We start from the raw sequence: 25,098 nt of genomic DNA on the forward strand, positions 1-25,098 counted from the left end.
CTAAGTCTGTGTACTCAAAGCCAAATGTCTTTTCAGCGGGTGGTGCCCATGCTGTTGAGACAAACATTACAAACACTTTTGACACTCCAGGGACAACAAATACGAACTCCATTCTAGCTAACTCTGGTGCAATTAGTTTCAATTGTGCTATCTGCCTACACAAATAAGCAATAAAAACAAAATTAAGTGTAAACTGTTTTTAAGGCCTTCTACTGTGGCCACATCCCCGAAAAAACATCAAAGAGACCTCAAATGCTTTCAGTGGAGGCCGATTAACCTGATCTTGTTGAGGAGGCAATAATGACACCAGCACATTATTCCCTATGATACTGTCACACTTTAAATAATAAGAATCACTTTTTTGCTAATTTGCTAAGTAGGCTGACAACATTGAGTGTGAAGATGAATGAATCAAGCAGGCTCTGTTTCTGACATTAAGTGGCATATACATTTGAAGATCTTTATTCATATCAAGAGATCACAGCAGCGATCTCAAGGTAAATGTCCACACACCTATGGCTCATGTTCAGAAAGGGAAACATTGTTTTCCATTCCCGGGGGGAAATTGTTTTGCTTTTTTGAGGGAATGCTTCTATTCTTGGTTGGCTATTTGTATACAAACAATATCTCAAGAACTCTGTCTATCCCTTTATTCTTCTTTCTGACTTCACCAACTTTCACCACAACGTGCAGCATTAGTAAACACACCAATGAGATTTATTTTGTTGGGATTTTACATTCCACAGTTGAACATTTCCTTTTTTTCTCCTATTTCATTTGGTCAACAGACACATTACTGATGGTAAAGGTTGATGGATCACTTTTATTCACCATGAGTCTACAATGGAAGTGTTAGTCCCTCTGTCCTAAAACCTTGGTGTGTGTTTCTTCATGGGTGAGCTGAGAGTTGGTTTGTCATGGTTCCATCCGTCGGTCTGAGCCGGCTCTGGAATGTCCTCACATGTCACATGTTAATCAGCTTTTAAGACTTCTGACTCCTGACTTTGACTTCATGAGTCTCACAATTTGATCTTGGCTGACAAAAATAAAATGCTTTCTCTCTTTCAATGAAGTATTGACAATTGATTCTCTCATTCTTAAGCTCAACAGGGCTGCTGCTTCTTGCTGTTTGTCAGTCACGTCGTTAAGGATAAAAAAGAAAACTGACATCGTAAAACATGAAACTAAAATGTAATTGGGAAAAATTCCAAAATGACAACACTGCGTTTTAAAATCTAAATATTGATAATGTAATAAAAAGAGCCTCCAACGGTTAGACTTCAATAATTACTTTCTTTTAACAAATCATTGGTTCATATTTCCTTTTCACAGAATCATGCCCATTAAATCCTCTTGTTCTACCTAAAACCAGACTTTCTCGTGGCTAAAATTCTCCTTTTACAATTGAAAGAAAATCATGGACTACAAGTTTGATGATTTATACCCATAAGTTTGATGATAATGACAACGTTTAATTATTACACAGCACTGTCACATCACGATTGTGGAGGTCAGACAAAAACAATACTCCACAACTCCTTTCACTCTTTGTATTTTGTGATGCTCATCTTTACTTACCGTTACCATTATCTCATTATCTCAGGCTCAAAAACGGTTGATGATGACTTCATTATTATATAAGATTATGTTATTATATGTGTTGGCATTGCAGTTGTGTTTATCCTGATAGAGGGATCCTCCTCTGTTGCTCTCCTGAAGGTTTCTTCCCTTTTTCTCCCTGTTAAGTCCTTTTGGGGAGTTTTTCCTGATCCGATGTGAGGTCCTGGGACAGGGATGTCGTATGTGTACAGATTATAAAGCCCTCTGAGGGGAGTTTGTCATTTGGATTTTGGGCTATGCATAAATAAATATCTACGCAGTTTATTATATGTCACTTGTGCTCTTGTCTGAGAAGCTTGTCTGTTTGAAGGCTCAGAGGAATTACTATAAGGAAACAGACATGGATACAACATAATTATCCCCAAATAATGAGAAATTGAAGCTCTGATCATCAGTTGTCGCTAGGTAACAATAAAATGATTAAAAACACTGACTGAGGCTACATCCACACTAATGCGCTTTCATTTTAAAATGAAAACCATCTCTGTCCACACATCGTTTTTGAAATGATCTAGGTCCCCACGGCAACCTTTGGACATGTGATATGACCATCACAAACACTGTGACGGTGTGAACAAGAAGCTCATCTTCTACGCACTGCAGTTGTTTGAGTTGCAGAAAATACTGTGGAGGAAGAACGGCAATGGCTAAAGAGAGGTCTTTGCTTTGACCGACAACGAGGTCCAACTGTTGCTCGTAGACCTGGCTGTTGGCTTTCTTCCAGAAGAGGGTCACGTGGTTGGGGCATGAACAATCAGGGAAGGACATGTCGGGACTGCTAAGACCCAATCAAGTAGAAAACGTAGATGTCTAAGTCATCGCTTTCTAAGCCTAAGTTACGCCCGTCTACACGAAGACGTAACCCTGGAGTTTTCAAACACTTTTCAAGCCCTAAAACTCTGGCGTTGTGTGGACGCTCAGTGTAAACGTAGCAAAAGATATGCGTTTTAAAATAGAAACATAGTAGTGTGGACATAACTTCTTACCCTGCTGGTCTCCAGTTGGGGTTTAGCTGGATGAGTAGTTTCCATTGAAGGTGCAATTGTTATGTCAATGTCCTTGGCCGCGCCTTGCTCCTCCCCGGCTGCACTCTCTTATCCAAATATGGTGACTTTTAGATCTTAAATAAAAAACTGGACTGAACTATTTGGAACAAAGGCTTTGTCTGACAAAAAAGTTGAGATACCGCAATCTAATCCAGAAAGCATATCAACATTTCTCTTTCCAGGACAAGGGCCTGTGAAAAAGGACCCAGATTGTAATTAGCAGGAATTATTCTTGAACAGATCCCAGTTCAGGCTTTGTTTTTGGATCAGATATACTGTGGTTTGTCCAATGGAGGAACACATTGACTGTGGTCTCACTACCTTTCAATGTCTGCATTTTGTATTGGGATGACTGGATGTCCGTATGTGTGCCTTCACAGCCTAGCTGCTGTATTTGGTCCTGGTGAGTTTAAATGGCCTATTTATTTCATTATGATCATCTCCCCTACTGAGAATAGGAATATGTAATCCCATGCTAATGTGTATTTTGTTTTCTGACTTATGATTTGGTGTCTGAAGCCTTTTGTCCTTCAGTCTAAGCATATTTTGAAGGAGTGAGGTGACCTCTTTTTAACCCTGTACTTGTTGGTTTTTCTTTTGATCACGGAGCCTGCAAAACAGCCCCTCTATGTACCTCTATGACTAGAACGGAAAGAAATGGAACAAACACTTGCCCTAAACGTACACTCTTTCACAACATGAAGGTTTCAGTAAAAAGGAAAATACACTTTGAATGAAAGAGGAATGCATGTATCAAATCTTAAATGGCAGATGGGATCATCAGACAGAATAAAATGCACCGACATCAGAATGAAAATGGTCCAACATAAAAGTTCCTGGTTGTCACTTCTGTGGAATATAACAGTGGAGGTCCTGGATCTCCTCAATACGCATGTCCTACTCTGAAGTTGGATTACTGAAAGTTAACAGATGGACACAACATCTGACCCAAGCCCAGTAAGTTACATGATTTCACATCTGGTCCATTCCCTTGTGAATTACCCCACAGAAGGCTCAAAGGGACCCAGTTTCCCTCCAACACTGCTGATTCATTGAGTTCTCCAAAATCACAGTAAACCGTGTAATGGAAGCAATTCACCTTAGTCCATCTTGTTGTAGGAGGTTTAGAGCACCTCTTTCAGAGTCTTGTCTTGAAGTATTACCTCAAAACCTTTCTCGGGATGTGGTCTATTTCCTCATCTGCTCCACAACAATAAAACAAGCATAACTTCAAATTTTTGATAATACTTCTTTTTCAAGATGCCAGATCATCTAGACACCCATTTTTAAACACACACAAATAAAAAATAAATCTGTGTCCAGGAGAGACTGGAGATGAGCGGACAGATGGAAACAAGGAACATCTTTTTTTCTGTTTGTTTGTTGTCAATCTGTGGTTTCAGTTGGTCTTGTAACAGTTGCCAGCTTTCAGCAGACAGTGCCGTTCTCCTGTCGGGACTTGGGACAGGTGGATTGGGGTATCGGCTGGACAGAGGGAGCCAGGGTGCAGAAGAAGCCTGCGATGAGGGTGAGGCCGAGGCCTCCCCAGGCGCAGAACATGGACCAGCCATAGCCGTGGCCGATGTCATCAGTTAGGCCGTAGAGGTCCCGAGGGTAACGGGAAAGCTCGAAGTTGATGCCGGCAACACAGGTGCAGAGGGAGATGATGCAGAAGGTTCCTGCAAAGACAGAACAGGATGTTGAAGGAGTAAAATACATTAAACCTGTCCATGAAATCCAAATCTGACACAACCCCGACACCGTCTCGTCATCCGGTGCCTGGTCACATCCTGCCATGCGAGAACATTCTAATACTGCTAAGAATTCATAAAGAGGAGGTCAGGCTGTTGTTGGATATTCAAAGCACAGAACTTTGACACCAGAGATGCGAGGACAGGTCCCAGCTTACTGAAACACTTGGTTACCATAATGTGTTGGTGTTTTGAGGTATGAATTCAAATCAGAGCATTCACATTTTAGTCAAACTGCACAACTCGCTGAGAATGACACTCGACTCTATTGTCCCTTTTAAAAACGAAGATAATACAACAAAGGAAGTTATCTCCATTGTATAACCCTAAAACCTGCAAATTGAAGCACACATCACAAAAACTTGAAATGATATGTTGAACAATCTCGGTCGTCTGGTAAGATAGTCTTAAAACATAGAAGACGGCCCTCCATAATGCCAGAGCAGCCTATTACTCATCATTAATAGAGAACAATAAATCAATAATTTCCCTTCAGCACTGGAGCCAGGCAGACAGAGTCAGAGCTCTATTGAGCCATATATTCATGTAGGCCTGTGTAGTAGAAGGTGAACAGCCCGTCATCATTGATAGAAATGGAAACTATGACACATTATGCCCTTAGTGGTGTTGCACTAGGCAGTTCACATAAGAAAAGAGAGCTTGAGACCAAAATCCCTTTGAATTTGCAAAGTTAAAGAAAATGCTTGAAAAGAAAAGGTGATGTTAGCCTATCATCCATTCTCCCTAGGGGCAGCCAGTCTGAGATCACATCTTTTCTAACAGACGGGTCCATGCCGCGCGAGCTACTGTAAAATTCCAGGCGAGCTAATTAGTTAGCCTTCCAATGTAGTACCACTCTGAGTTCTTGCTACAGGCTGGCGTGAGATGGTTTAGTAGGGGAACATTCCTGCAAAGATTTGAGAGCTCTGTCCGGAGATAAAGGAGTTTCTCCTTGTCGGTAAACATCCAGGATACAACCAACTAAATGAAGATCAGTACTTGGCATTTTTAGCCGATCTGACAAACATGTTGAATGAGCTTCATTTAGAGCTGCAAGGAAAAGACAAACCCGTGGTCCATATGATCAGCTGAATTAATGCTTTCAAATGAAATATGCAACATCTATCCTCAAAACTGCAGCGCCATGATGAGGGGAACTTCCCAAACCTGGCGTCACAGCTGGAGACGCAACAGAAGGCGATTGACAAGTGTCTGTCAGAGTTTGACAAACATTTTCAAGACTGCTTTACTGGAACCAGTCAATACATTCATGTGCTACCCATTTCAGGAAGATATTGAGGTTGACTCACTCGCATCAGAAATTGCAACGCTGTTCCACCCGAACTGGTCTGGGCTGGAGGAGGGTGAGGACACTACAGGTGGACATTCAGCTGAAGGCCAGGGCTCATGGACAGTTTTGGAACTTACTCACAGAAGCAAAGTAATTGTGCTGCCTTCTTGACTGCATTATTCAGCTCTACTTATTTATGTTTCCACATGAAGAACATTAACTCCAAACACCGTTCCACCATGACTGATGATCATTGGAAGTCTGCCTGAGGCTGGCTACCAGCAGCTACTGTTCAGACTATGCAACCCTGACGGATTCCTTTCAGTGCAAGTAATCAGAGTAAAGGGTAATGACCAAAAATGTACGGAATTGTATTGTGCCATAAGGGTTCATGCAGTTATGCAAGGTACACCTACATATATTGTAAATATTAAGTATACTAGATCATTTTGAAAAAGTGTGGGGAACCCTGTCATGTCCCAGAAATGCTCTTGGGTCCGTTTGAGCTTTATTATGGACCCAGCTCTCATCAGGGACTTCCACAATCGCCACTCTCAGGTTCCTGGTCTGTCAGGAGCCGTCTCTAGAGAGGAGCCCTGATTGTTTCCACCTGTGCCCTCACCCTGTGTATATATTGTCTGCGTCTTGCTGGCTGTGTGTCATTGTTGGTGGATAAAGGTGTCTCTCTGCTGGATCTCTCCCTGGGTGATCCTTGAATGATTTAGGATCCATTATCAAAACCCTAACGATGAGCAAAAAGCCAGCGGTTCAAAAGGAGAACATGTCGGCTATATGTTTCAATAATTCACTTTACTTTACTTTGGTTTTGTAGAAGCAGTTGGAGATGCAGCTCTAAATTTGGCCTCATTTTGGCAGCGTTGTTAACCTGTAGGCGGCTTTGCACTGATTTAGCCAGTGCAGACTGACCTAGAATATTTCTTGTGCCTTTATTGCAACATAATTGACTTTAATTGCCTGTTCATTATATTAACTTTAGGGCACAGTACTAATCTAACGCCCGTCATAATGATGATGATTGTGCAGTTGTGTCCTGCAAAGCCAAAGCTGTGCAGCACACAGCATATCGGTGTGTTTGTGTACGTGTGTGTGTGTGTGTGTCTGTGTGTGTGTGACTCACCTCCCATGAGGAAGAGGAGGCCGGCAACATACTGCATGAGTCCTCTGTCCCAGCAGCAGCCGAGCATGCCAATGATCCAACCGAACAGGATGATGGCCACCGCCATGCCCATGAAACCTGCCGTCATTCGCCTCAAGTCTGAGGAAACACATAAAGTCAACACTGACCTGAACAGGATGAGCAGCTGGGAAGACATGATACACACGGCTTTTTACACTTCCAGCTGAAATACAACAGAATGCATTTTGATCCTGCCACTGTAAAAACTCTCACACTCTGAGTGACACAAAACCAGCTACACACATCCAGCTGTCCTTAGAATCTGTTTAAAAAAAATCTAAATTAATGACTAATTCTGACTGGAATGATGCCACAATATCACAGTAAAAAAAAAATACATTAAAAACTATTTTTGCCGCATATTCAGCAATTGCTTGTCCTAAAAGACCCCTGGCTGTTCATTTTTGGATTACGGTAAAAGTTGCCTACATAATTGTTTTAAGCCTGTTTTTCCCTAACTGAAATTAGCATTCCAATTATATCACATGCTAAATGGTAAGTACTTGTATAGCACTTTTCTAGTCTTTTCTAGTCTCCAAACACTCCGCACTTTAACACTACATGTCATCATTCACCCATTCACACCCATTTATACACCGATGGGAGGAGCTACCATACACCTTCGGGAGTAACTAACATTCAATTCAATTCAGTTTATTTTATAATCACAAATTACAAATTGGCCTCAGAGGGCTTTACAATCTGTACACATACGACATCCCTGTCACAGATTGCCGAAAAAGAACACAGTCCAGACCACACGGACAAAATTGGAACACCTGGCTCTGTGACTTTGGTCAATCCAAACTAAACCTTTAAAACACCAAAGTCACATAACACCAACTAACTAACTAACTGATTTTGACAGCTGTAGACCAGCAACTCTGGAAGGTAAAATTCCTGTTTTTGTGTGTGAGTGGCTTTTAGGAGAGCTACAGTAGATAGATACAAAAGCTTCCCTTCCCAGTTGGTGAGGACTATCTAACAAGCAGGTAAAGAGTGACACATTCTTATATAGCATAATAATATAAACTGATATTGATTCTATTGTGTCTAACACCTAGGTGTCTGTTCTTCCAAAGTAGGGGCTTGCCAACAGCAATCTACTGTAGGTAATACAACCTCACTGCAAAAATATATCATGAAACGTCTCTTTTTCTTTCCAATGACATTACTGGATATTGACATAACTGACCTGCAGAGTCCACAGGGAATTGAGTCAGAGACTACTTCAATGTATCTTGACTGAATTCTTAACTATTCAAGTGAGGACAGCAAGCAACAGAAGTGTGTGAATAAGGCCAGGCTCTGCAGGTGGGCAAAGACAGAGACAACTATTGGCTGCACAGAGAAATATGAAGAGCAAGAAGAGGAAGAGCTCCAAGCAACTCCCCTTCTGCAAGTAGATCACAACGTCATGGGTGAGCAGCTCTGCTGGGGGGAGGATGGGGGAGGAAAGAAGGAGGCCGGGGGCTGAGCAGAGGGCACCGTGATGGGGGGGGGGGGGGGGAGAAAGGTCAAAACATTTTGGCCTGGGAGCATGCATACAACAACACAAGACTTATCCTTCTCTTATGTGAAGACAAATTACCATAATTCTCATATAAGCGAATGAAACCAAGTTATTCATGTGACTTCGAGTTGAGAAGCCTGCTGTATTCATGATGGAGCAGCTACAATGTTAGAATAGCATAGGCATCCAAACTTACTTCAGAATATGAGCATTATAGAAGTTGTTTGCTTGGCGTCTGGCGAACAGACCTGACAAAACATGGCTTCAGACATTTTAGAAATGGACATCATGATGTAGTTACTGCAATTAAGTCACATCGTGAATCCATTTATGTTTGGTCATACCTCTTTAGTAAACCACATTAATTCAGCCGAGGTACAGTGACTACCTATTGATAATGACACATTGATTATTAGCTGAATGCTACAATGCTAAGTTTAAACTCATCTCCTTACCCTATCTCTAAGGCTGAGCCAGCTCCCCTACAGAGGACACTCATCTCCTTACCCTATCTCTAAGGCTGAGCCTGGCCCCCTATAGAGGAAACTCATCTCCTTACCCTATCTCTAAGGCTGAGCCTGGCCCCCTATAGAGGAAACTCATCTCCTTACCCTATCTCTAAGGCTGAGCCTGGCCCCCTACAGAGGAAACTCATCTCCTTACCCTATCTCTAAGGCTGAGCCTGGCCCCCTACAGAGGAAACTCATCTCCTTACCCTATCTCTAAGGCTGAGCCCGGCCCCCTATAGAGGAAACTCATCTCCTTACCCTATCTCTAAGGCTGAGCCTGGCCCCCTACAGAGGAAACTCATCTCCTTACCCTATCTCTAAGGCTGAGCCAGGCCCCCCCTATAGAGGAAACTCATCTCCTTACCCTATCTCTAAGGCTGAGCCCGGCCCCCCTATAGAGGAAACTCATCTCCTTACCCTATCTCTAAGGCTGAGCCCGGCCCCCCTACAGAGGAAACTCATCTCCTTACCCTATCTCTAAGGCTGAGCCCGGCCCCCTACAGAGGAAACTCATCTCCTTACCCTATCTCTAAGGCTGAGCCCGGCCCCCTAAAGAGGAAACTCATCTCCTTACCCTATCTCTAAGGCTGAGCCCGGCCCCCCTAAAGAGGAAACTCATCTCCTTACCCTATCTCTAAGGCTGAGCCAGGCCCCCTACAGAGGAAACTCATCTCCTTACCCTATCTCTAAGGCTGAGCCCGGCCCCCTAAAGAGGAAACTCATCTCCTTACCCTATCTCTAAGGCTGAGCCCGGCCCCCTAAAGAGGAAACTCATCTCCTTACCTTATCTCTAAGGCTGAGCCTGGCCCCCTACAGAGGAAACTCATCTCCTTACCCTATCTCTAAGGCTGAGCCCGGCCCCCTATAGAGGAAACTCATCTCCTTACCCTATCTCTAAGGCTGAGCCCGGCCCCCTACAGAGGAAACTCATCTCCTTACCCTATCTCTAAGGCTGAGCCCGGCCCCCTATAGAGGAAACTCATCTCCTTACCCTATCTCTAAGGCTGAGAATGGCCCCCCTACAGAGGAAACTCATCTCCTTACCCTATGTCTAAGGCTGAGCCTGGCCCCCTATAGAGGAAACTCATCTCCTTACCCTATCTCTAAGGCTGAGAATGGCCCCCCTACAGAGGAAACTCATCTCCTTACCCTATCTCTAAGGCTGAGCCTGGCCCCCTATAGAGGAAACTCATCTCCTTACCCTATCTCTAAGGCTGAGCCTGGCCCCCTACAGAGGAAACTCATCTCCTTACCCTATCTCTAAGGCTGAGCCAGGCCCCCTATAGAGGAAACTCATCTCCTTACCCTATCTCTAAGGCTGAGCCAGGCCCCCCCTATAGAGGAAACTCATCTCCTTACCCTATCTCTAAGGCTGAGCCCGGCCCCCTATAGAGGAAACTCATCTCCTTACCCTATCTCTAAGGCTGAGCCAGGCCCCCCCTACAGAGGAAACTCATCTCCTTACCCTATCTCTAAGGCTGAGCCTGGCCCCCTATAGAGGAAACTCATCTCCTTACCCTATCTCTAAGGCTGAGCCTGGCCCCCTATAGAGGAAACTCATCTCCTTACCCTATCTCTAAGGCTGAGCCAGGCCCCCCCTATAGAGGAAACTCATCTCCTTACCCTATCTCTAAGGCTGAGCCCGGCCCCCTAAAGAGGAAACTCATCTCCTTACCCTATCTCTAAGGCTGAGCCCGGCCCCCTATAGAGGAAACTCATCTCCTTACCCTATCTCTAAGGCTGAGCCTGCCCCCCCTATAGAGGAAACTCATCTCCTTACCCTATCTCTAAGGCTGAGCTGAACTCTCATCCCCGCCGCTTCACACTCGGCTGCAAAGAGCTGGAAAGAGATTACTCACCAAAATAGTGACTTAGTAAATAATGATGATTTAAAGCATTCTGTATTATATGGAGGGAGAGAGGAGTGCAGTTCCTTGGGTAGCTAACTTTGAGCTAATTATACAGTAAACTAGGAGTGCACTGGGAAATCGTATGTGGCAGATGGTCATAGTAAGCTAAGCTCTCTCTCTTCTTCTTTTTTTCTGTCAGGGTAAATTATTTGAGGATTTCTGAGCTGGTGGATACAGAATCTGTAATGTGACTAACTGGATTAACGGTTAGCTGGACTTCATGGGATGAATATGCACAGAGCTTTACTGTCAGCTTTACTGTCTATGACAAGTAGAACGTGAAGAAACAGTGAGTACTGTATTATCCTGTATAGGTGGAAATAATCACTGTACCACCAATTATGTTTATGCAACCTGACTAGAACAGACATTGTACACCATAACAGCTAAAACCATATGACCACTTCCTGCTGTACCACTGCTTTAGTCAAATCAATCCGGGATCCCATCGGTTATCAGTGTGACTATGATTTAGCCTGAGGGGGCAAGGGGCTATTGTCTAGGTATCCCCCTTAAATGTCTGAGACACACCCCACCCAGGCCTACCTCTCTATTTATTTCCCTGTAGAGTTCATCAACATTTTTGCAACATTGTGAAACAATAACCATTATTGTGGTTGTCTTGCTGGACTGAGACAGTTCACAGCTCTTCCCTCAGGACAGAAGCTTCATATGGATGAGCGGTGATGAATCATTGGGCCCCTGGACAATGTTGGAAACAACTGATTTCCTCTAATCTGGAATATGTTTTGGGCACACAAAGTCTAATGAGGTGCATCTTGGACTGCCAGCTATGTGATTCTGCAGTGTTTTTGCTCTGTTAATTAATCTTAATTGTACTTCCCATCAATCATTCATACCAAGAGGGGGTGAATCCATACCAATGCCTGCTGCTGCTCCATCCATATGCCTTCAGATCCACGCTATGTGCAAGTGTGTTTGGAAATAATGCTTGTCATGCCAATCAGCCCATTCACCATATCTAAATATGGAAAAAAACTGATTCTTCTGCTAATTATTGTCAGCATAATTGCCTGCTGCTTTGCATAATTCCTTTGACTTGACAACAGAAAGCAAGAGAAGAAGCAGAAAACGTCTTGAAGCTTGAACACCCCCGTCCCTGTCAATACAATGTGACAATGATAGAAGGACATCATTAAGACACAGGTTAGACATGTAATACCGTGACCTCATAAATAATTGCACGTGTTGACCTTTCTCTCTGAACATACAATACAATGCTTGCAAGGAGGAGCTTCACCATGCAGCTGACAAGGTTCACTGTACATTAGAGCTCAACAGATGTGTGGTATATATATATATATATATATGTATATATATATATGTATATATATATATGCTGCAGTGCTTTTCAAAACATGCCTGTTCAGAAAGGGATGAATGCTTTGCATGTTACTTGCAGCTTTCTTAAAAACCGAAACATTGCTCTTCCTTGGGTCCTGAGCGATACATCTGCCATGACGAAGCTGCGGCACACAACTCAATTGCGGCCTTGGGACTGATAAAAAAAAGGGCCCCAAACAGCTGTAGATTTATTTTATCCAAATATGAAAAGTATTGCATTTTGTTAGTATTCAAACTTATTGTATTACAAAATAAGTTTAAAAAAGTCCCCAAAACACTTACAAATAAATAAATATGCTACTTAATGTGTACCTCGGAGGAAAACTTTGTAGTACATTTACTATCCAGAGAAATGTTACTGATTTACATTGCAGATTCAAAATGTATCAACAAAATATATAAATTTAAATGCGATGCATCATTTATTAAACTATTTAGCATCATATTAGAAATGAAAGCTACACTTTAGAAGATGTTTCGTGGATTTAGGTACATTGTGCCTAAATCCACGATAATGCCTTTCACACACAACTTTTACTATTCTGTATTAATAGTTTTATTACTAATAATATAGTATTACTTTAGAAACATTTTGAGTACTTCTTTTAACACTTTGGCAATACCAACATATCCAGTTAGAGAAAGGGTGAATTCAAGCCAAACATTGTTTGCCTGGGGCCCTCCAATAACTACGTTTGTGATTTCTCATGGTCAGAAATTGGGAAATGCACTTAGTGGAGGTCATTTCCAAACAGGCTGTGGTGGCGCGGTGTGGTTGGGCACAGAGTGGGTAAGTGCGTCAGGGAATGGTGCGGAGCCCCACCGGCGCCAAACCCCTTGACCTTGGCGGGGGTGGCACTGCATAAGATGACGCTGCAGACGACGTACAGTCTTTCTTGGAGACGTTCGAGGCGATGGCGTGCGGCTGGCCGATGGCGGAGTAGACCTGCCTCTTCTCATCGGAGAGGCGCAGACAGCGGCCCCGGGGTGGCCCCGGGAGCAGTTACATGGACGTGCGTGAAGACGTCATGGATCGGCCGGGCCTGACCCGGATGGTAAACCGACAGAGGTTCCGCAAGGCCACGCTGGGGCCCGAGGACTGGCCCTTTGCGTACGCGCAACTGCTGAGTAATGCCGAAACCAGATGACTGCAGCCAGGAGGGGCGCAGGGCGTGGTGGAGAAGATCGTCCTGGATCACTTCGTGGTGGGGCGTCGGCGTGGGTCCGCTGCCACCGCTGGAGACCGCCATCGCCCTGCCGTGTTACTAAAACCTCATGCCCTCACAACCTACAATCACACGTCCTGTTCCATAAAAGCCCTCTACTGGGTCACTTATGTGAAACTTGAATAAATTGTCATGTTAAAAATGAACAATACGTACCCTAATCTAGCCGTCTTACTGTGAGGTTTTATTTTGTTTTATGGTTTCATTTTCAATCAAGCAAAGGATATTCCTTAATGCCAAAAAGCACGGTCAATCATAAAATAAGTCATCCATATCAGAGCAGCTAATGAAGTCCATAAGCAGGATCACACCAGCCTCATTTAAGCAAAGTCATTGCTGAGCTCATCACAAACCACAATAAGCATGCGCGGTTGGCATGACAGCAGCTCTCTTACATGATTGAAATATAATTGCCGAAGTACGGAAGGCGAAGGTCGCAGCAAAGCCGTGTCCGGGGCCCAGAGTCTGAGTTGAAAGAGTTGCTGGTGAACCTTTATGATTTCGTATTAGAGCGGCACTCCCTCTAACAGTAAGTTTACATGTAGTGATGCAGAGATGACATACTTTTTTATCATCGCACCGGTTTCCTTGAAAGAATGGAAGATTGCACAACGTAAGCTCTGAAAATCTTCACTGATGAACACCACTTTTATGATTTTTTTAAGCTTAAATGCAATCGCCAGAAGTAAAAGCTTATAAACAAATTACACCACGGTCGCATGAGAGTGAGTGTATGAATGTTAGTTACTCCTGATAGGCAGGTGGCTCCTCCCATCAGTGTATGAATGGGTGTAAATGGGTGAATGATGATATGCAGTGTTAAAGAGCTTTGAGTGGTCAAAAGACTAGAAAAGAGATATACCAGTACAGTCCATTTACACCATTTACTACTACTAAGAGCAAGAACCTGTAACTGTGTTTGACAAATCTGAATTGTTGTTTTCCATTCAATGTATCTCTGTTTGAGTGCAAACAAGACCTTTCATCATAGGAAGTACAAACATATGTCATATGCATTTAAAGACATGGTAGTATAGACAGAGAATATTTCTGAAATGGCATTAAAACACTTAAAACGTAACGGTGTAGATGTAGCCTCTGTTGGTTTGTGCTGTTTGGGAGTGTAAAAGAGGCTGTGATGGGGTGGACGTTCGACCTTATCAGGTTAACAGGTTGAAAAGCAGCTGCAAAGCGTTTAAGTAGCAGTAAATCAATGCTTCTCAATAAGGTAAATCCCTGTCATCTTCATGCAGGCCTCCTCACTGCTTAATCTATGAAGAGCAGCAGCAACATCAAGATTATGAGTGTGTGGGGGGGGGGGGGGGGGGGGGGGGGGGGGCAATGAACAATTAGCCTCAGCCACAACCTTTAGCTGCTACCTGGGATTATACACTGTCACTCATTGACAGCTTTCCCCAGCTCACAGTTTGCACTTCCTTTTGAAATAGCAAATACCCTGAACTGCAGCATAAGGAACACATCTCTAAAAGCCAGCATCAACATGTATATGTCCCAGTGCTGTCTGCCTCTGTGACAGACAAGGGGGTGGGAGAAGGGATATTGTGTTCTCTCTGCTTTGATGTTCAGCAGTCATAGAAAAAAGGTGTTTGGTGCCGCTGCGAGTTACTGCATCTCTTTTGACTGACAGAAACAAATGAGTGTCATGTTCATCTCTGAGTCTTTGAAGACGTGTCAATTTCACCCTATGATTCCTTAAATCTATGATAAATTGTCAGGGCTGCCTTAGCTAAAGTTCACACACTCCATGAAGGTCAAGACTAGGTTGTCCATACAAGGCCTGAGGCAGTCTGAATGGATTTGGTCCAGGACATCTTTGAATATGAACAGCAAACTATTAAAGTGCCTGTGGTGACTGGGGCGTGGTTAGGCTCAGCTGCGGAGGGGTGTGGGGGAGTGGTTCAGGGAACAGGTGCCGGGAAGAGGCCTAATTGGACTCAGCTGCATGGGATCAAGGTCTGAGTGTCTCTGCCCTATAAGAGGTGGATACAGATGGAGACACGGGAGAGGAGAGCAGAGAGACAGTCTGCAGTTGAATAAAGAATATTCATAAATATACTCTGAGTGTGCTCATTCTGTGGTGCTGGGGGGGGAGAAACCTGCATGTGACAGCCAGGAACCTGTTACACTGACCAACCAGCTTAAAAAGGCTGAGTTGAAGCTTTAGATGTTCAGTTTACACTTGTTGCACAACATAGGTACGTTTGTTAACGTTCCCAAGAAAGTCTGCAGAGGGCCTTTTTGCATTCAGGAAGATCGAGTGACGTATTACGAGTGACCCGCAAAATAAATGTCGCGGAAATGGAGGGGCTGTTATTGAAAGTACAGGATATAATAACGAGTTTAATGAGCCAGTCGGGTGGTGGATGGGTGGTAATATAATCCTTATATATTGTTATATTCTTATGTTCTTGTCAGGTTACTCGAGTTCAGAATAATAACTAACGTAGTAGCTGTAATTTGTGTCTGGGGAATGTTCGGTTGTCTGCTTCGGACCTCGGACCACAACACTCACACATGTTATCAGTATATTATAGTTGCACGGCCCAGTCCTGTGAGAAGAGGTGAGGAGATGGAATCATCCCCCTCCTTGACCGTTCAGAGCCAATCAGAAGTTAAGACGATGCATACGGACCTGTGACGAAATCTGTGTATGAAAGGGCCGAACTTCCGGTTCTTGAGAGAGTTGTTTTCCTCTCAACCTGTGCTGTCAGAAGGAATTCCTGCTTTTGCAATCTAACAATCTAACCAGAGTAGTTGGCTGAATTCTTCCGAAGGCTCTACCAGGCAGACACTATATTGCACGCTTTCAATGGGTCAATCAAACACAGACTGCTGTTCCAGTTCCATGCTAAACTTAAAGTTAACGTTGTTAGTCATGTGACTCACTTGACTTATTTGACGCACATGAGTTGTCAGTCACTCTGTTGTGCCGTCAGCCAAGTTAATGTCAACCATGCTCTTTTCCTAAAGCTAATTAAAGGGTTACATTTGACTTCATCTGAAGATGGAAGTGTATTTGGACTTGGGTGTCACATTGTGAGGCTGATATGAAAGATATTTATGTCAAACATTTTTTTGTCCAGAAATGTTGAGATTCAATTTATCTTGTCATTGGAGACATGTGTAATGTAAAAAAATTCAAAACATCATACGACCTGTGAAAATTACATTAACCCGATCAAATGAAGGAGGTAGCCAATGTATACACTTTTCTTGAATACTGCGACATTAAACGCTGGCACTGTAAGCTAAATGAAGGGAAGTCAATTACACATAAAGATAGACAGAGCATTGATTAACTCTCTGGTTAATGCATTTCTATCTTCTTTCTTCTATTGGCAATGTGCAAAACATATTTTACAGTATGAGCACTTTTCAGAGGGCGAAATGGAAAGTAGTCAGCTTAAAGCATTTCTGTGGACAACAATATGGTATGCTGTCAACAGAAGAAAGAAAAGTTTAGCAAACTTACGGAGGGAGTGCCACTCATCCTGCTTTATTGTCTTGGTGATGTTGAAGGAGAAGTTTTTGGTTAACGTAGCCGAGGAGTAGTGATACTTAATGTTGGAACATCTTGCAATGGAACCTGCAGAGAAAAGAAATAAGGTTGTTTTAAACTTTGGAAGAGAGAAATAACACTGACTCATGGGTCACATGATCCACTCTGGTGACACACAGTGCAGGAATAAATGGAAAGTTAGGAGAACATTATTCTACATTGTTTATTTGGAAAGGCTAACTTATTCCCTAAATTAATAGAAATATGCTATTCATCTGGTCACATGACATATATTGCTTCTGTTCATCCAGGGACAGGGATCCTACATTCTTGACTATTTCTTTATCAGTAATGCAGTTTGCACCCCATCGTTCAAATAGAGACAATTTGATGAAATCATGGTGCATAAGCTGGTGCAGTAAACAACTTAACATATTTATATTACAAAAAACTATAATACACCTAATTTTAATCCTCATATTTCTATTTAAAAACCTTAAAATGATAATTGTTCCAAAATTGTCAGTATACTCTTATAGATCTTGCACTGATTTCCCTATTTTTTGCAACTTTTGATAATGCAATTGAGTTCATCAAGCTAAAGGAAAAAGGTGCATGGCTAGGGAAGGCCGTAATAACAGATGCCTTCAAGGTTATACTACTACATGCATTGCGGGGGGACCTTTTTGGTGTCAAATGGCAAAATAAAGGGTATTTTCCGGTAAGACTGTTGTTGTGGCCCCAGTGCATATTGCCATTTCCTCTTCAACTGTTAGATTACTTCGTAGTGGTGGTGTATCCTCAGTCCCAAACAGATCTATGCATTAGTGCACTAAAATACATTTGTAAACAATTAGGCAGAGAAAACCAAAGGCCAATTGAAAGTGCTAAAACAATGTTGGCATAATATTCCCCAATGCAGATTATTCATATCTAGATTACTTGAACTGACAGGGAAAGCGTGCTCTTCCCTTGGCTTAACAATCTACCACACTCAACACAGAGTGTTCCAGACTGAAATACAACAAGACGTTAATGGAGGACAGGGAAGTCATAAACTGTAATCAACTAGAAGCTAGCTGATTGAATCATTATTTCCAATAAGTCCCACACCAATCAGCCATTCTCAAAACAAGGCGTACATTTAAATATGACTCCCTTCAAAATGATTCCTGCAACACACTGCTGGTAAAGTGTTGCCCCGCCACCCCGACCTCTAACCTTTTAGTTCAGACCTAACATACGAGGCTCAAAGGTTGAAATGATATTCGATGTCTTGCTCTAGGACCACTCAGCACCAAGAATAACTGAATTTCCATTTGTTGCAATAAATGAGAGAGATAGTGAGAGTGATTGTGTTTCTGACTGAATTACACATAAAGAGATAAGGCGTCACACAAACCTCTAACACATTGAGCTACTCCACCTCCTCGGCCGGTGCCTCGAGGAATGTGAGTATTAATATGACTTGGAGGAGTTGATTCATTTAGGCTGACATATTCTTCATGACTCAGCCAGGTTTCAGTAAGACACAATAAATCAATGTGATGCGCTGAGTGAAATGATAGCAATACATTTCGTTTCCATTAACAGTTTTATTGACAGTCACGCCGAGATGACCATCTCCAAAGATGGACCAACATTCGACTGACACGCTCCAAGTGGGCTGCTGCTTTAACCAGTGACAGCCACAGTGAGACAAACCTTCAAGCAGGTAGTCCTGTTGTAATGGAAATGCAAATCTCTCCCATGACAAGCCAGCGCATGAGTATGGAAAAGGGGCTAAGGCCAGACGGTGGACCCTGTGTTAAATGGTAAATGGGCTGTACCTGTATGGCGCTTTTCTAGTCTTACGACCACTCAAAGCGCTTTGACACTAAATGACATCATTCACCCATTCATACCCATCAGGACTATCAAACATTCACACACTGTTGGACCAGCCTATGGGAGCAAGTTGGGTTCAATGTGGGAGACTGTGGGTCAGCGGTTAGCAGGTCCGTCTTTCAATCAGAGGATTGGCGGCCCGCTCTAGTCGATGTGTCCTTGAGTAAGACACTTAAACCCAAATTGCTCCCCGTAGCTGTGTCTACGATGTATGGTTGTAAGTTGCTTTGGATAAAAGCGTCATGTAAATGTGTCTTGCCCAAGGACACATCGACATGGTCTTGCGCTCCGCGATCCGTCGCTCTACCACTGAGCCGTAGTCGGCTCCATCGCACCATAAATGTACTGAGAACTTTCCTGGGGTCTTGTGCCCGACATTGCCACATCCTAGGTTGCGATGAAACCTTTCACATTTACTGGAAGGGAGGGTTCTAGCAGAATTTGTGCTATTTAATGTAAGGCAATTTTATCCATGAAGTCCAAAATCCCAAATCCCAAATCGTCACTTGTGCATATATGTAAATGTCTAGTCATATCCTATCCAACCCCCATATACCACTGTTTGAAAAAGTGTTCCATAGGAAAAGAATGTGTCCAGCTTGCCAGTGCAATCCACCGATGTCAAATCTCATATGTGAAATTCATATCAACACATTTCTCTGGCCAGTCTCCTGAATGTGTGTCACACCATGTCTACAAACTGTGAGACAGCTGGAGCATCGTAGAGCTGACCCACATGCAGACTGCCTGTGGGTCATTATACACCACACGCGTTAGTAATGATGCCACCTTTACACAAGTACGGGCTCTAGTTGGTCCTCCACTGATCTTAAACTGGTTAAGGTGTTATCCTTGAACACGGCTTGTCACTGTATTTGTTGTTGTTGATGACATTATAATTTGATATGATCTGAGTTTGTTAGGCAGTGCTGTTTAATCAAAAGTGAAAAGCCACAGCAGTGTAATTCACTATTGTTCAATATTCAATATTTAGGGCCCGAGACCCGACGAAGTCGGTCGAGGACCTATTGTTATTCTATCGTTTCTTATTATTATGGTCCTCGTACCAACAATGAAAGTGTTTGTGGGGGCTTTATCATGTCCCAAAAGTTGTTAAATTTGATATGCATATCCAGACTGGTGAAAAATGTAATATTTTAGTTGTCTCGCATTTGATGTTGCAGCCTGAGGTCAGAGCCTGATGAGTACTGAAACTGGAGGACTTCGAAGCAGATATACAAACAGAGTTTTTCAACTTTTCGGGAGTGCTTGTCTGTGTCCGGCAGAGCGCAGCGATTCCATGGGATATTGTTTTTTCTTTCTTTATATTGTATGGTTCAATGTGTAATTGCTTTCTACCAAATTTAAAGTAAACACCTTTTTACTTAAACTTTAAACCACTTTTCGGCTTTTATTTTGTTGACGGATTCCTCGTTGGGCCGAGGCTCAGTCGTGTGTCCTGAGGAGACTCTTGGAAGAACAAAGGAAGCCTGTGGAAACGCTGTGTTCCATAGCCATGCTGTAGCTGACATGCGCCTTCTCCTTTCCAGTAACACACAGACATCTAGCAAAGAAGAATCAGCCTCAGACCTTCTGCTGCTGGCTGTGAAGGTGTCACATCATCTAAAGTAGGACGCTTTGTCGTCTAACCTTCAAAGGAACACTCATCCTGATCCCCTCTTGCCTCGCTGCCTCAATCTGGCTGAATATCATCTGTCAAATGGTCACAGCACGTTGCCATGACAACACAAACCAGGGGATGTGCAGGGTGTTTAGTAATTTTTAGAAGGCAGATGCTCTCATCCAGCTCCTCCAGTGTTAATCTCAGGTTTGAAGTGAGTGGGAGACAATATTATGAGCTAAGATAACTAATGTCTTTCACTTAACATCCAGCCTGGATGCTCCACTTTCACAATAATGATCCTTTTATGGGACATCATTTGTGTATTGTCCTGCAGTCCAGAGCAATAAAAGGCCTTTCTTGTGAGGGAGGCAGCTGTGGCCACAGAGCTCCCTTCATCTGCTCTCCCTCCTCACAGGCAGAAAAGGGTCTGATTGATGCCGGCTCTTCCCACAGGCCCACAGCAACGTCTTGACTTGATAAACGTTTGCTTAAAAGGGCCAGAGGAAGGCGAGGCTGGAGAGGTGCCACTGGGGACAGAGCTGCCTTTTAAAGAATAGAAATGTCCATTGACGTGAAATCATAACAAGATTTGTATCCAAAATCAGACACTGTCACTGTCTGTACTAGACTTCTAGACTAGATTACTGCAATTCCTTATTATCAGGCTGCTCTAATAAGTCTCCAATTGATCCACAATGCTGCAGCTTGTGTACTCTCTACCTCCTTCTGTTTCATGGATTGTGGAAATCTGGATCGTGGTCCATGCCTAATACTAATTATTCATACATTTCTGTCATATTCATTGAATGTGTTTATGTAATGCTGTTCATCTGTACACATGACATCTATTGCTTCTGTCCATCCGGGGAGAGGGATCCTCCTCTGTTGCTCTCCTGAAGGGTTCTTCCCTTTTTTCCCTGTGAAAGGGTTTTTTTCTATTTATTGGGAGTTTTTCCTGATTCGATGTGAGGTCCTGGGACAGGGATGTCGTATGTGTACAGATTGTAAAGCCCTCTGAGGCACTTTTGTAATTTATGATTCTGGGCTATACAAAATAATATAAACTGAATTGAATGTTTGTGACTGTTAGTTACACCTTCACCACTGTGATCATGGTGTTAATGGGTGAATGGTGACAAGGTGGGTTAACGTGTTTTGAGTGGTCAGAAGATACCAGTACAGTCTGTGCCCTTTGAACTGTGTGTGAATGTACTGTTGGTTGGGATGGTAAGATGATGTCCTGGCCAGGGGCCGCGCTCACGGGCGAGGACATCCATGCACGACCGGCGCAGCCAGGAGAAGCTTGACTTACAACACACACACAGAAGAGAGACTTCATGTCCTGCTCAGGTAGCCAAGCTATGAACTAGATATTACTCAAGACATACATCAATGGTTTTTCAAACACTTATGTAATCCAGATCTCGTTGTCATTGGATGGCTTCATATTTTTCTTCCTGTGCTCTCAAATCATAGGACCAGTGAATTTGCACACCAGCAGCGCACTGCCAACAAATGCTTAAAGCGTGGACAACGACAGACGTCGATGGGAAAGGTACGATGACAAGAGTGGAGCAGTCTGAACAAAATCAATTCAACATTTGTAATCACTTTACTTCCTATACCCCAGGGAGAAAACATGAATGGAGAGTAATATTTTTTCAAACTGTGGGGTGCAGTGGGAAATGATGACTTTTTTTATTTCAAGAACTTCACATATTAACAAAAGTACAAAGTACACGGACATTCGATTCAATTTATTTAATATATCCCAAAATCACAAATTACCCTCAGAGGGCTTTAAAAACTGTACACATACGACATCCCTGACCTTTGACCTCACATCGGATCAGGAACAACTCCCCAAAAACCCTTTCACATAAAACTAAAGGTGCAAACTTTCACGTTGCTTTACTCGCCCCACTACTTGTGGTTAGACGCGCCGTAGAGGAGGAGAGGCTTTGTATGAATGCATAGACAGGCGTCAACTTGACGTCAGATTAATAAAGATATATAATACAAATATATGACGGACAACAGCGTTTTGTAAAGGATTTATTGACGTGAGTGTTTTGAATAGACATCGCACCTACCACCAACTGTGTTGTTCACTCTGGCTAAGTGTCCTCGCTAAGTGTCCTTGCTAAGTGTCCTCGCTAAGTGTCCTTGCAAAGTGTCCTCGCTAAGTGTCTTCTGTGTCTCCACCACAGCCTCTCGGTAGTGAAGTGTACAGCAAACTGATCTGTTTGTAGTCTTTAAACAGAATGTGACAGAGAGGCTCAGCGGCACATCTTCCTCACGCAAAACTAATAAACCGGTTATTCAAAACCAGTTCATCTCACACACCGGACGACAGTACGCTGTGTTCACAGTGGTGTGCGAAACACAACCTGTGCACAACCTGGCATAGTTTATGGCTCTTATACTGCGATTCATACCAATTATGGTCTGAAACAGCTTGCTAAACATAACTTAGTCACAAGCGTCAATTTTGTTTACTGCCAATCCCGTGGATCTGGCATGTATAAAGTTTTGAGTCATAATACTCACGGTACCTACGGTTCCTGAAGGCAACATAGTTGAGGCAGGTCCTCAGCCTTCTCTGTTATACTGTCACTCATGATACCACGCCCCTGTAGTTGAAACCACGCCCCTGTAGTTGAAACCACGCCCCTGTAGTTGAAACCACACCCCCACGCCAGATCCCTGCCAAAAGTCTGAACCTGAAAAAAAAACGATCTGAAACTGAAGAAAAGATCTACACCTGAAAAAAGATTTGAACCCGAAAAAATAAGATTCAAAACTGTAAAAAAAAAAAGATTGAAAGTTGAAAATATTAAATCTGCTACTGTTTTTGAAACCGAACTGAATCAAAATTTAAGCCAACAAAACATTTCATACGCTTTTTGAATACATTGTTGAATTTTTCAAAACTTGATGGATCACACATATCTGCACTCATTTTGTTTTGCACAGGTATTGTTGTTGTGAAAAGATATGCAGTGTAAAACTCAGTAAAACTCTTTATTGACAAATATTGTTTAAACAAAATACTACTATAGTGTTTTGTTTAGTTTTTCACAAGTTGCACTTTATTGTTATTACCTTGAAAAAATATTGAGCGCAAAGCAGGTTAATTGCAGCCACAATAAGCTATTATTTGCACAGATAGAACTTTATTTGCATTGATCTAACAAATTGATTGCACATTTTATTAGTTGTTGTCTGATGGAGCAATCTGGGATACTTCAAAGTGCAATTTTTTTAATTCTTTTATTTTAAAAAGCAGAGATGAAGGAGTCACAAAAAGTTGTTGTTTCCAAAAAAATTCTGCATGGACCATTTAGTTACAATTTTGTTGGGGCGGTGGGGCACAAACATTTTTCTTCCTCCAAAGTGATGCGTTTGAGGACCACTGGTGTAGAGTGACGTTGTCAGGAGAGAAACCGACACCTGACGCTACACTCGCTTTCTGTGAGGTAACATTAAACAAGATGTTCAGTATCCTCCTAAATAATGAAATACAGCAGGTTGGACTCCAACACTACCAATCAAACTATGACACAGGCCGTAGTAATGAACTGCAATTTAACATGGGGGGAAAGCTCACCGGGCTACACCCCCATTCTTGACTACTCAACTGAATATCTAACATATAAAAAGGAACAACAACGTCATTTGTATTCATTATTATGTTTTTGCTAATGTTATTAGCATCATACCTTGGAGCAAACAGTCATTTGTGTTGATCTTTAATGTCTTCCACAATGCGTAATCCATATTCGACATCTTTCCTCTTGCGTTTTGGGCTTCAGGAATGAGAAGAACACGACTCTAAACGTGGTGGAGATCAGACTTGTAGGTCCTAAGCATCCTGTTGAAATCCTGACAGGCCTCCTGTGCTTAGTCATGGTTGCTAACTAAGGATTGCAAAGTGGCTGTTCGCAAAGGATCAATCAATTTCATTTACAAACAGCTTTTTTATTGAAAAAAGTTCGCAAATTTAACATTGCATGATGCAGCTTGATCCTTATCAATCTGTTACTGACACCCACTTAAGTTCAGCACAACTAGGTGAGAAAAATCATTGGCCAATGGAAAAGCCTCCATGTAAAAAAAAAAGAAAACTTTAGGGCTTTGTTTGTATTCAAAAAGCGATCATATTTATCAGCAAAATTCACAAGCACAGAAGCAGTTTGCGTTGGTTCAGGGAGTTCACTGACCATGATCATTTGGCCATAACATATTATCGAGGCGATATTGTTTACAACAACACGAAAAATACTCTTTGTGGTCTGTTTACTAACCTGACAGAGATCCCAAAACACTACTGACCTCTCGGTGTTCCATAGATATGACATATGCTAAGGTTAATATTAGACGCCATGGGTATCACAGACCGATCGATGAATCTGCACGGCTAACCTCTGGAGAAACGCTAATAGCTATCACATCCAGTGGCGTGCATTTTCTACCTGGGCCTTCTGTGCCGTCTTACTACAGCTAAACAACTAATAACCTCATTATGACGCTACAGGCTATTATTTGTTTGGTGTAAACACCTCATATTCACATAACACTGCAACATTTGACAAGTGAAATCAAATGTTACAGGAGGCGCAACACCTACAAATACAA

At 42.6% G+C, this 25,098-nt stretch overlaps 1 protein-coding gene across 1 annotated transcript in view; it reads right to left on the reverse strand.

Moving 5' to 3' along the window:
* Nucleotides 1-1,424: 1,424 nt before the first annotated feature.
* Nucleotides 1,425-25,098, reverse strand: part of tmem178b (transmembrane protein 178B) — a 32,514-nt gene continuing 8,840 nt past the window's right edge. The window contains exons 3-5 of the mRNA XM_034526504.1: nt 16,923-17,036; nt 6,847-6,984; nt 1,425-4,345 (exon numbers count right to left, since the gene is read on the reverse strand). Coding sequence (XP_034382395.1) covers nt 4,095-4,345; nt 6,847-6,984; nt 16,923-17,036 — 503 coding nt within the window. The 3' untranslated portion in view covers nt 1,425-4,094. The remainder of the gene's footprint in view (nt 4,346-6,846; nt 6,985-16,922; nt 17,037-25,098) is intronic.

The sequence above is a fragment of the Cyclopterus lumpus genome, chromosome 23, assembly GCF_009769545.1.
Source record: "Cyclopterus lumpus isolate fCycLum1 chromosome 23, fCycLum1.pri, whole genome shotgun sequence".
NCBI lineage: Eukaryota > Metazoa > Chordata > Actinopteri > Perciformes > Cyclopteridae > Cyclopterus > Cyclopterus lumpus.